The 12,049-nt window shown below is 43.4% G+C and overlaps 2 protein-coding genes across 5 annotated transcripts in view; both read left to right on the forward strand.

Moving 5' to 3' along the window:
* The first annotated feature begins 247 nt into the window (after window positions 1-247).
* Window positions 248-6,880, forward strand: LOC123997087 (methyl-CpG-binding domain protein 3-like). Of its 3 annotated transcripts, none has more exons than XM_046301101.1 (7): window positions 248-372; window positions 3,265-3,424; window positions 3,675-3,812; window positions 3,969-4,059; window positions 4,390-4,567; window positions 4,804-4,947; window positions 5,680-6,880. In XM_046301101.1, the coding sequence occupies exons 1-6, from the start codon at window positions 359-361 to the stop codon at window positions 4,940-4,942; spliced, it is 720 nt and encodes a 239-aa protein (XP_046157057.1). In that variant the 5' UTR covers window positions 248-358; the 3' UTR covers window positions 4,943-4,947; window positions 5,680-6,880. The 3 variants fall into 3 exon arrangements, with proteins under 3 accessions (XP_046157057.1, XP_046157054.1, XP_046157055.1); XM_046301098.1 differs by lacking the exon at window positions 248-372 and adding an exon at window positions 1,138-1,428; XM_046301099.1 differs by lacking the exon at window positions 248-372 and adding an exon at window positions 1,138-1,332.
* A 1,041-nt stretch (window positions 6,881-7,921) lies between these two features.
* Window positions 7,922-12,049, forward strand: part of si:dkey-110c1.10 (unconventional myosin-Vb) — a 38,440-nt gene continuing 34,312 nt past the window's right edge. Inside the window, exons 1-5 of one of the 2 annotated variants that reach the window (XM_046301102.1) lie at window positions 7,922-8,122; window positions 8,876-8,986; window positions 9,208-9,376; window positions 11,402-11,546; window positions 11,810-11,966. In XM_046301102.1, the coding sequence (XP_046157058.1) occupies window positions 8,093-8,122; window positions 8,876-8,986; window positions 9,208-9,376; window positions 11,402-11,546; window positions 11,810-11,966 (612 nt within the window). In that variant the 5' untranslated portion in view covers window positions 7,922-8,092. Of the gene's footprint in view, window positions 8,123-8,875; window positions 8,987-9,207; window positions 9,377-11,401; window positions 11,547-11,809; window positions 11,977-12,049 lie in introns of those variants that run through there. The other variant, XM_046301103.1, reaches the window with a different exon arrangement.

Below are 12,049 nucleotides of genomic sequence, written 5' to 3' on the forward strand. Positions count from 1 at the left end.
GGTATTAGCAACCACTGTTACAGTTTAATGACTCGTTTTACGCTTCCTTGCTAAATAGTACACATGTGGGCTGCTCTGAAGATGCAGAAAGATAGTTACATGTCACATTCCAGTTACTATCATAAAGGATACATTGTCTTGTGTTTCTTGTTGGATACATTGACTATTTGAAACACACAGGGCGACTTTGTTTCAAACCCCCATTGATATCCATTATTAACAATCAGGTTTAATCTGGGGGCGATTCTGTTTTTGCGCGGATGTCTTTCATTTCTCTCGTTGAAGGGGGAGGGGAGTGAAAGGAGGGGAGAAGGGATTTAACACAGACCGAAAGGGAGAAACCTAGATATCATGCGAGATGGACAAAAACGAGTAAGTACCCTACACAAGTAATACCCATCTATATTTCTTATATTACTATCTTTGACATTAAATGTGTTGTTTTAGGAATGCATTGTTGCAAAATACTATTTTGTCATCGATGAAAGGTTCTCGTGTGGGAGGCGTTTCGGTGGTCTCGAGTGTATCCGCAAACCATTGAACTGTAGGTAGTGTTCAGGGATTCCAAATTTAGTTACACACTTATTGGTGTTGCAGTTTAACTTTTCTTAATAGCAATCAATTTTTTTCTAAATATGACGAGTAATTCGTTTGGTAAGGAATTCGTGAGATGACTAATTACTATTCTAGCTCTAAATAGATAATTGTTTTATACCGAATATTTCAAACAAGTATTGTAATGCATGTAGCCATCTCAACCTATGAATCTCCTGCCTACTTTGTCCATTCATCAAAAAAAGCATTATGTAAACGACTGAATGACAAGTGAGTTTTGTCGTAGTCAAAATGACTCACGGCGTTCTCGAATTTTACCTATGTGAAACTTTTTGCCTGAATAATCTCCTTTGTTGATGTTGTGAAATCATATTGGAAATCTATCCATATTTTGGGGATAGGCTATATTATAATGCTCTATTATAATGCTCTACTTTTGGAGCGTTCGCGTAGGCTACCGCGCTCGTCAAATCAATGATTTATCGGTTCAGGATTCAATAATGCAATGTTGGCGACGGTCCAATGTATTGCGGATGTAGCCCTCATTGCCCTCTCGAGGCAGGCAGTGATATAGCTAAAGGTTACGGCGGAGTGATATGCTGTAGTCTTCGACAAAGAGCTGCGATAAATCGGGAGGGAGATCCCATGAATAGTGCTTGAGCCCTGTGTCACTAATGGACGGAGTCATTGTATAAAACACGAAATGTAACCCCAAATATAAACACGCTAGCAAAGAGAATCACTGAACAATTCACAGGAGAACATGGAGAAGAAAAGGTGGGCATGCTTGGCTCTCCCCAAGGGCTGGCAGATCGAAGAAGTGACCAGAAAGTCCGGTTTGTCTGCGGGAAAAAGAGATGTATATTATTTTAGGTAACGTTACTGAGAAAGAGGAGGGTGTTCTCATGCAAATGTAGTCTACGGGCGGTTGGGGCTCTGGGTTTACTTGGAGGGGGGTGACCTAGAGACAGAAATTCGGGGAGGGGAGTAGCCGATATTACTGTTCTATTTGTGGCATCAGGGTAACTAGGCCACCTCTCATAGCGTAGTTCTACATAATTGTTGGATAAGGATCTCCGTAACCAATGTTTAGCCTATGTAGGCCTAAGAACTTGTCAACCTAGTGTTAGGTTATGTGAATGATTGCATCACAAATAGCCTAGCCTGATTTTAAAGTCCTTTACAATATTCTTATCATTTTTATTTGATCAGACGAACTAACTATTAAATAGTCGACTGGCCGATTGTTTAATAGCCACAGAGGAACAAACATGAAACCACATGTTATTTTTTTAGGCTAGTTGAGGAGGAGCGGGGGAGGCGGGTCGATTGTAATAGTTTGTGGTAGGCTACTTTATACCGCATTTTGATTCTGTGGTGTGATGCACGCACCTTATTTTCAAGTGAAGTGTCTCAATTTATGATATGGAAAGCAAGTGCAAGATTTTTTGCATTAATTATCAGCAAGCACGGATGTTTCCATAGTTTGGTCAATCATACACAGTTTTAAATGTTTTAGAAAATCGTAATGCATCAAAAATAAACAGTGCGTCAATAGGCTAAGTATTTGAGATATAAATTGTTATTATAGCAGAGTATGCATTTCTATTGCTGATTTATCAACGCCTTTGTCCACGGATTAAGATCTAGATGAAATGGGCTAACTAACAACTAACTAACTAGGCAGTAGAAGGCGACCGGTCTACACAATTAATGTAAAACAATGTTTCCAATCGAACGTTCGAAATGTTGCAACATTTATCGCTCTCGATTGCCCAGTTACATTGTATCCCAATAGTTTATCCCTACACTGCAACTCCTGGAACATGTTAGTAAGGTCATTTATCTGAAACTATTGTATACATTTAATGGCGAATTGGTTATACATTTGGGAATATACATTAACACGTATCCTACTGCTTAAATAGTTTATGATACAATTACACATAAAATTGGTCAATTGTTTTGTTAAATAAATGCTCATGCAGACTCACTGTTTACACATTGTTTTACATCTACTCTTCATGTCTCCAGTTTGTTTTTGTTCAGCTTAACTTGTTTGTTGCAGAGTCTGCCTGTTTGTCTGTTTGCAGCTTTCCTGATCTACAGGTAACTGCCAAAATAAAGGAAATCGGAACATAAATTGTCTTCATAGGGCCACCATGATCCAGAACCACTTCAATGCACTATGGCATAGATTCTATGTGCCTGGACCTCTATTGGAGCGACGCGATACCATTCTTCCACAATCAATAGCACATTTGGTGTTTTGTTGACGATGGTGGAAAATGCTGTCTCGGGCGTTGCTCTAGAATCTCCCATAAGTGTTCAATTGGGTTCAGTTCTGGTGACTGAGACTGCCATGGCATATTGCTTAAATTGTTGTTATGCTCATCAAACCATTGAGTGCCCTGTGGATGGGGCCATTGTCATCCTATGGGGGCATATCCATGGTAGCCAAAATAATGGCCTGTCCAACCGTTTTATACATGACCCTAAGCATTATGGGATGTTAATTGCTTAATTAACTCAAGAACCACACCTGTGTGGAAGCACCCTCTTTCAATATACTTTGTATCCCTTATTTACTCAAGTATTTCCATTATTTTGTCAGTTACCTGTATCCATCTCTCTCTACTTTTCCCCTGGTCAGTTGTCCATATCCTCACACTGTGGTCTGTTGTCCGTCTCCCCCCCCCCCACACCTAGTCCAACCGGGAAGAAGTTTCGGAGCAAGCCTCAGCTGGCTCGTTACCTTGGCAACCAGATGGACCTCAGCTCCTTCGACTTCCGCACAGGGAAGATGCTCATGAGTAAACTGAACAAGAACAGGCAGAGACTGCGCTATGACAACAACAATCAGACCAAGGTGAGAGGGTTGTCTTCTGAAGAAATATATCTCGACACTTTGGACAAACTTCTCAATGACTGCACCCTTATTCGCTGTCAATCCAGCCGTTAGAGGAAAAAATAATGCAGAATAACGTTTTTCAAGACTTTTCTCCCAGGTGCGAAGGATAACCCACATATCTAATATTATCTAGTATTTCAGGAACAGCACTGTGGCAACATCGTGTTGGTTGTCACTGTTGGCTAATGTTTCTTTGTGTGTCTTCAAGGGCAAGCCAGACCTGAACACATCACTCCCCGTCAGACAGACTGCTTCCATCTTTAAGCAACCTGTCACCAAGGTTACCAACCACCCCAGCAACAAAGTCAAGACAGATCCACAGAAAGCCGTCGACCAGCCGAGACAGGTAAACACAGCCTGTCTGCTGTTTAATGTAACCTACAGTTACATTGAGTTATATGCTTTTATTCCTGAAGATAATTTTGACTATTGAGAACAAATCTAAATCCACTTGTATTTCTTTTGTATATATATATATTTTTTTTTTAAATAAATTTGACAGCTTTTCTGGGAGAAGAAGCTTGGTGGTCTCGATGCCTTTGACATCGCAGAGGAGCTAGTGAAGACAATGGACCTGCCTAAAGGTCTTCAAGGTAAGAGTCCTGAGTGGCTATGCTCTACCAACTAGAGTCCTGAGTGGCTATGCTCTACCAACTAGAGTCCTGAGTGGCTATGCTCTACCAACTGGGGTCCTGTGTGGCTCAGTTGGTGGAGCAAGGCGCTTGCAATCCCAGGTTTGTGGGTTTGATTCCGACAGGGGACCAGTACGGGGGGGGAAATGTATGCACTTAAGTCGGATAAGTGTGTCTGCTAAATGAATGAAATGTAAATGTAAGAGAGTGGGCCAAGTATGATCCCCATTTCCTGTTGTTTTTTGAATGACTTCTCGCTACTGGGATTGTGAACACCTGTCTGTCCTACAGGAGTTGGACCTGGATGTACAGACAAGACTCTACTGTCAGCGATAGCCAGCGCCCTGCACACTAGTGCAGCCCCCATCACCGGTCAGCTGTCTGCAGCCGTGGAGAAGAACCCAGGGGTGTGGCTCAACACATCGCAGCCCCTGTGCAAGGCCTTCATTGTCACTGACGAGGACATCAGGTAGGCTACACACAGGACTGTACACTCTATCCATGGAGTCCTATCAGTGCTGAGAGTAATGGCATCTGTGAATTTATAAAGTCATTTAATGAATGTATAAATTGAATAACTGAATACATTAATGGAATTATATTTGAACATTATGACACAATGCTGATTTTCCCTTGCTATTTTCATCTCAGTCCATATCTCTAAATGTTTTGGTGTGTTGCGTTATCTGCTCATGGTGAGTGCAGGAAGCAGGAGGAGCTGGTGTACAGTGTGAGGAAGAAGCTGGAGGAGGCTCTAATGGCGGACATGTTGGCTCATGTGGAGGAAGCAGCCAGCGAGGGCGACTCACTCGAGGAGGACAACGATGACATGGAGACTGTATAGCAGAGGTAGGCTACTGTTCAAAGGTGTCAGTATTGTTGGGAGAGATGGAGACTGTATAGCAGAGGTAGGCTACTGTTCAAAGGTGTCAGTATTGTTGGGAGAGATGGAGACTGTATAGCAGAGGTAGGCTACTGTTCAAAGGTGTCAGTATTGTTGGGAGAGATGGAGACTGTATAGCAGAGGTAGGCTACTGTTCAAAGGTGTCAGTATTGTTGGGAGAGATGGAGACTGTATAGCAGAGGTAGGCTACTGTTCAAAGGTGTCAGTATTGTTGGGAGAGATGGAGACCCGTACACTGTCAAAGGAGAAATAAATCCAAAACAGAGGCTTCAATATAGAGGTTTGACACTGATATCTTGATGCCGAAACGTTTTAAATTCCGCACTTTTGTGTATTTAAGCCTCAGTTTTGAATGTATTCCTCTTATTTTATTTTACAGTGTGTGTGTGTGTCTCGCTTCCAGTATTCTCATTTTGATACCTACTCGCCTGGAACAGACACTATTTGGTTTAAAGGACCTTTAAGGTTAGCTGACGGCCTCCTTTTGTTGAAAATACATTGTGAGGGTTGTTCAGGCTTGTACAACATTGATGGTTTCCCACAGTTTCTCAATAGATGTCAGTATTTTAAATGAAGAGTTGCAAAGCATGCCACCCAAGGGATGACACGTTTCTAATATCATTTACTGTCTATTTGTTTTGCCGTTTCAACAAATCTCTTCCTCTCCTCTCTTCCAGGGTGATGGGGAGTTAGAGTAGTTTGGATGGGCCTTTCAACACCTTATCACAGGACCATGAAACCTGTACCAATCCAACCAAAAGAACTGCCCACTTTCCACCTACTACCCCTCTGAAGCTTTACCTGCCCACCTCGTCCACTGGTTGGGCTCTTCTGGCTCCAGTGCTAAGAAAGGACTTGGACCAAGCCATTCTGAATCAAATAATTGAGCTAATAATCTTTCATTTGAAAAAGAGATCATCCAATAACTTTTTGACAGTGCAGAGTGAGAGGAGAGCGATTTACATACAGTATGACAAATTCACTGTTCAATGATGTAGTTTTATTTGTTACAAGACATTGTATGGATTTTCTGAATGTGAGATGTATGTTGTGACAATCATATCAACCCCCCCCACACACACACACACACACACAAAACAAACAAACAAAAACTACTTTTTACATGTATTTGGAGTTTTTCAATTAGCAGCGAATGCTGTTTTTCTCTCTGGGTTTCTAATGCACTCCATGGGGCTCGATGGACCATAGTGTAGGGGTACTTTGGTTCAGTTTACAGGGCTATGTGAGAGAGGCTTTGATGAGAGGGAACAATATATTTGCCCAAATGATGCACTCTAAAGCATGAGTCACAGGACAGAGAATTAGTGAAAAATGATTGAATTGTGTTCTCAAGGAAATATTCTTGTCATTGTAATGTAGTCCATTCAAACCCCTTACCAAGTATTGACCAAAGATGGTTCATGTGATTTTTGGAAAGTCTTGCAGTATTCTACTGTAGTTATTTTGTTATAGCGTCATATCCAGCTTCTCAATAGCTAGTGATGTTTCCACATGACACTGAGTTATGAGTGAAGTCATACTGTACATGGTTAAAATGGGTACTAGAAGTGAATTGGACCCTTCTCTCCTGCATTGTGTCGATTTTCTTCATTTCAACACTCATTGCTCACTGAAGTTGTTGGTTTAACGTTGCTGTTTCTAGCCAATGTATGTTTGTCCCCATGGCCATGCTTTTTAAAATGTTTCCTATAATGGGTCAAAGCCATCACAACACTTGCTGCCTCCATTATCTTGTGCACTGGGTGCCAGACAGAGTAAACTAAGCAGATTTTGTTTGACTAAAGATTAAGGGCTGGACTCAATCTGTATCGTGGAAGATCGGTATTAAATTTAAAGGTCTTTTTTTTTTACATTCCGTTGACATATGCAGCGTTTAATGTGAATGCAGTCTTTGAAATGCCTTTTTGGGGTGGCAGGTAGCCTAGTGGTTAGAGGGGGTGGCAGGTAGCCTCGTGGTTAGAGGGGGTGGCAGGTAGCCTCGTGGTTAGAGGGGTGGCAGGTAGCCTAGTGGTTAGAGGGGGTGGCAGGTAGCCTCGTGGTTAGAGGGGGTGGCAGGTAGCCTGGTTAGAGGGGGTGGCAGGTAGCCTCGTGGTTAGAGGGGGTGGCAGGTAGCCTCGTGGTTAGAGGGGGTGGCAGGTAGCCTCGTGGTTAGAGGGGGTGGCAGGTAGCCTCGTGGTTAGAGGGGGTGGCAGGTAGCCTCGTGGTTAGAGGGGGTGGCAGGTAGCCTCGTGGTTAGAGCATTGGGCCAGTAACAGAAAGGTTGCTGGATTGAATCCCCGAGCTGACATGGTAAAAATCTGTCGTTCTGCCCCTGGACAAGGCAGTGAGCCCACCTACCCCCAGTCGGCCTTCATTGTAAATTAAGAATTTGTTATTAACTGACTTGCCTAGTTAAATAAAGATTTGATTTGTTCGAAATTTGTAAGAACAAAAAAATTTAGTTATAGTGTGGATTTTCCACGATGTAGGTTAAATCCAGCCCAAGGATTCTGTGTTGAGAAAATTAATTGTGCTTTGTACATATACCCACATTTCTCAAAGTTTGTATGTTTCAATTGTCAAGCTCAATTAGATCCCTATCCAACATCAGCAGGCTGAACTGAATTTTATGTTACTGAGTAAAATGTATCGGTATATCAACAGAATACGGTTTCATTTTTCCATTGTCAGTTTTTGCCTCTATTTTGATGAGCCATACTTGGCACTGCCTTGTCTTGTATCTTCTGAATACTGCATGTGTTTAACAGTGCTGAGAAGGCCACCACAGCTTGAGGCTAACTGCTGCTGTGAATGAGACCGTAGAAGAGAAGTGCTTGTAAATCCTTCCATCTCAATCACCTCCTTGAGATTAACAGTTAACCTGACTGCTGCCTCTCAGGGGTTTTCATGTCAGTGTCAAACAGAACAAAGTGCAAAGGGACAGAGCGGTGCTTGAACACACTCATAGGGGAGGAGGACACCAACTATCTCGGAGAGGATACCCTTGTTGCCTTTTTGAGTCATTTAGGAGACCCCTTCTGAAATTGCTCAGGGTTTGTGCAGGTAGAGGGGTCATATCTGGAAAAGATTATGATTGGAACTATGGAGTTGTACGCCAAGGTAAGTGTTTACGCCTGTATGTCTGAATAGCGGAGTAGACTTATTTTTTGACAGTTTATTTTCAACCAAGTCATAGTTTATCCAGAGGGTTAAGTACCTTGCCCAAAGGTAGGCACATTGACAGATTGTTCTAGTTGGACCTGGGATTTGTTTTCTTCTAGTTGGCTCTGGGATTCAAACAGCAACCTTTCAGTTAGTGGCCTAACGCTCTGAACCACTAGGCTACCTGCTGGCTACCTTATGTATGTATCACGACGGCATAATCTAGTAATAGAGATGTAATAACTGGAAATGCTTTAAATGCTCAAGGAACTAGACTCTTCTAGCAATGACACACACAATATCATATTGCACAGGAAGTGTTGTGTGTTGGGATAGATCTGCGAGAACATAATGAGTAATCCAAGGTGAGACAGAGAGGGATGACAGACGTTAATTCTTAACGACATTTAGGGTGTTTTATGCTGATGGACGACAAATGTCTTGCTTGGGTGGGACCTGGCAGTGTAACAGTAAAAGGCACACAGAGTAATGACAGACTGTAGAGTAGTAGAACAGATTGTGTCCTGTGTGATGTAATACTATCCTCTACAGCTGTGTTTTTGGGCAACTGGCAGTTGGGCCTGTCCACCTGGTGTGAAAGTGATACAGCCAAGGGTGTTGGTCATTAGTACAGGAAATCCCCCTCAATGCATGCTTACTTTTCACAGGGTTTCTTCAAGGAGCTTGTGATAACGTTTATTTCTATAACAGGGTGCCAGTGTGTGGGTACCTGACCCAGAGGCAGTGTGGGTATCAGCCAAGCTCCTCAAGGACTACAACCTTGGAGATGAGAATGTGGTGCTGCAGATCAGCGATGGCAGGGTGACACACACACACACACACACACACACACACACACACACACACACACACACACACACACACACACACACACACACACACACACACACACACACACACACACACACACACACACACACACACACACACAGAGTCAACAGCTGGCATACTGTAGATGTATTGTTAGTCGCTCTTGGATAAGCATTTGATAATGACAAATATTTCATGTGCCACCCCTCCAGGAGGTGCAGTACCCAGTTGCGTCACCCTCTGGCCTCCCCCCTCTGGCGAACCCTGATATTCTGGAGGGGGAGAATGACCTCACTGCTCTCAGCTTCCTGCACGAGCCTGCTGTTCTACACAACCTGAGAGTCCGATTCCTGGACTACAGCAGCATCTACACCTACTGTGGTAAGGAACAGAGAGAGGGGGAGAGAGGAAATATGACGGAGAGAAGGAGAGAGGAATAGGTTGAGAGAGATGGAGAGAGGAATAGGTTGAGAGAGATGGAGAGAGAGACAGAAAGAGATCAAGGGTGGAGGTCTTTCTTCAGATGCTGTTTTGCCAGTGGACATATATGCCGCTCCTGTGTGCTCCTGCTTTTATGATTATGGCCTCATGGCCACATAATCTTTACTAGGTGTAAAGTTCACAGGGACATGACCTCCTCTCTTTGGCTTCAATACAAATTGGTTCTCCATAAGATGCTAAATAAACACTAACCTGGGAACACATGCATCTTATGTGATTGCTGTGATATGTTGCAGACATAAACAATAATCAAAGTAGTTTTGATGTATAAAAAGTCACAGGAAAAATAATCATATCTTGTATTCTTACAGATTCCTTTTATTCGATTAATAACACTGTCATTCACAGTGGTGGAAAAAGTACCCAATTGTCATACTTGAGTAAAAGTAAAGATACCTTAATAGAAAATGACTCAAGTAAAAGTGAAAATCGCCCAATAAAATACTACTTGAGTGAAAGTCTAAAAGTATTTGGTTATACATATACTTAAGAATCAAAAGTAAATGTAATTGCAAAAATATACTTAAGTATCAAAAGTAAAAGTTTAAATAATTTCAAATTCCTAATATTAAGCAAACCAAACAGCCCGATCTTGTTTTTTTTTAATTTACGGACAGCCAGGAGCACACTCCAACACTCAGACATAATTTACAAACAAAGCATGTGTGTTTAGTGAGTCCGCCAGATCAGAGGCAGTACGGGTGACCAGGGATGTTCTCTGTTTAGTGAGTCTGCCAGATCAGAGGCAGTAGGGAGGACCAGGGATGTTCTCTGTTTAGTGAGTCCGCCAGATCAGAGGCAGTAGGGATGACCAGGGATGTTCTCTGTTTAGTGAGTCCGCCAGATCAGAGGCAGTACGGGTGACCAGGGATGTTCTCTGTTTAGTGAGTCCGCCAGATCAGAGGCAGTACGGGTGACCAGGGATGTTCTCTGTTTAGTGAGTCCGCCAGATCAGAGGCAGTACGGGTGACCAGGGATGTTCTCTGTTTAGTGAGTCCGCCAGATCAGAGGCAGTACGGGTGACCAGGGATGTTCTCTGTTTAGTGAGTCCGCCAGATCAGAGGCAGTACGGGTGACCAGGGATGTTCTCTGTTTAGTGAGTCCGCCAGATCAGAGGCAGTACGGGTGACCAGGGATGTTCTCTGTTTAGTGAGTCCGCCAGATCAGAGGCAGTACGGGTGACCAGGGATGTTCTCTGTTTAGTGAGTCCGTCAGATCAGAGGCAGTACGGGTGACCAGGGATGTTCTCTGTTTAGTGAGTCTGCCAGATCAGAGGCAGTACGGGTGACCAGGGATGTTCTCTGTTTAGTGAGTCCGCCAGATCAGAGGCAGTACGGGTGACCAGGGATGTTCTCTGTTTAGTGAGTCTGCCAGATCAGAGGCAGTACGGGTGACCAGGGATGTTCTCTGTTTAGTGAGTCTGTCAGATCAGAGGCAGTACGGGTGACCAGGGATGTTCTCTGTTTAGTGAGTCCGTCAGATCAGAGGCAGTACGGGTGACCAGGGATATTCTCTGTTTAGTGAGTCTGCCAGATCAGAGGCAGTACGGGTGACCAGGGATATTCTCTGTTTAGTGAGTCTGCCAGATCAGAGGCAGTACGGGTGACCAGGGATGTTCTCTGTTTAGTGAGTCCGCCAGATCAGAGGCAGTACCGGTGACCAGGGATGTTCTCTTGATACGTGTCTGAATTGGACCATTTTCCAGTCCTTCTAAGCATTCAAAATGTAACTAGTACTTTTGGTTGTCATGGAAATGTCTGGAGTAAAAAGTACATTATACAATGTAGTGGACTAAATGTAAAAGTTGTCAAAAATATAGGTAGTAAAGTACTTAAATAATACTTTAATGTATTTTTACTCAAGTACTTTAAACCATTGGTCATTCACACCAACTACTCATTCCAGGGATTGTGTTGGTGGCCCTCAACCCATATGACCAGCTGCCCATCTATGGAGAGGAAGTGATCGATGCCTACAGTGGGCAGGACATGGCTGACATGGAGCCTCACATCTTCTCTGTGGCAGAAGAGGCCTACCGCACCATGACCAGGTCAGGGGTTAAAGGTCAAGGGCCAAGGGTCACCCTAGTCTTTGGTCTCCATTTTATATGCCCTTTGTTACCTCAAAACTCTGTCGTTTTGCCTGCTTCTTGGGGGGGTTGAGCCAGGGTTGCTGTTCTTTGTAAAGAGCTCTATATAGACAAAATAGCAGTGACACGAGAGAGCCTTTGATCGGATCTCTTTAGTTGCCCTGTGTGACAAATAGCCCTGTACATGACAAGATTATTAAGAGGGTAGTTGTCTATGTGTGCAGGGAGGAGAAGAACCAGTCCATTATAATCAGTGGGGAATCTGGAGCAGGGAAAACAGTCTCTGCTAAGTTCACCATGCGCTACTTTGCTGTGGTGGGGGGAGCAGCCCAGCAGACCAGTGTGGAGGAGAGAGTACTGGCCTCCAACCCTATCATGGAGGTATTGACATGTGGGTGAATGAGTTATCTTAACCTGCAATGCGGTTCAATCACAGTTTTTTTGTTGAAGAGTGTGATTTTGGA

The sequence above is a fragment of the Oncorhynchus gorbuscha genome, linkage group LG15 (genome assembly GCF_021184085.1).
Source record: "Oncorhynchus gorbuscha isolate QuinsamMale2020 ecotype Even-year linkage group LG15, OgorEven_v1.0, whole genome shotgun sequence".
Lineage (NCBI taxonomy): Eukaryota > Metazoa > Chordata > Actinopteri > Salmoniformes > Salmonidae > Oncorhynchus > Oncorhynchus gorbuscha.

Bases quoted from the DNA above. Each gene is read 5' to 3' on its own strand.
- LOC123997087 (XM_046301098.1), top strand. From the start codon at position 1,319: ATGGAGAAGAAAAGGTGGGCATGCTTGGCTCTCCCCAAGGGCTGGCAG. The intron at 3,813-3,968 runs GTAAACACAGCC...TAAATTTGACAG, and splicing joins CCGTCGACCAGCCGAGACAG to CTTTTCTGGGAGAAGAAGCT. The intron at 4,568-4,803 runs GTAGGCTACACA...TGGTGAGTGCAG, and splicing joins GTCACTGACGAGGACATCAG to GAAGCAGGAGGAGCTGGTGT.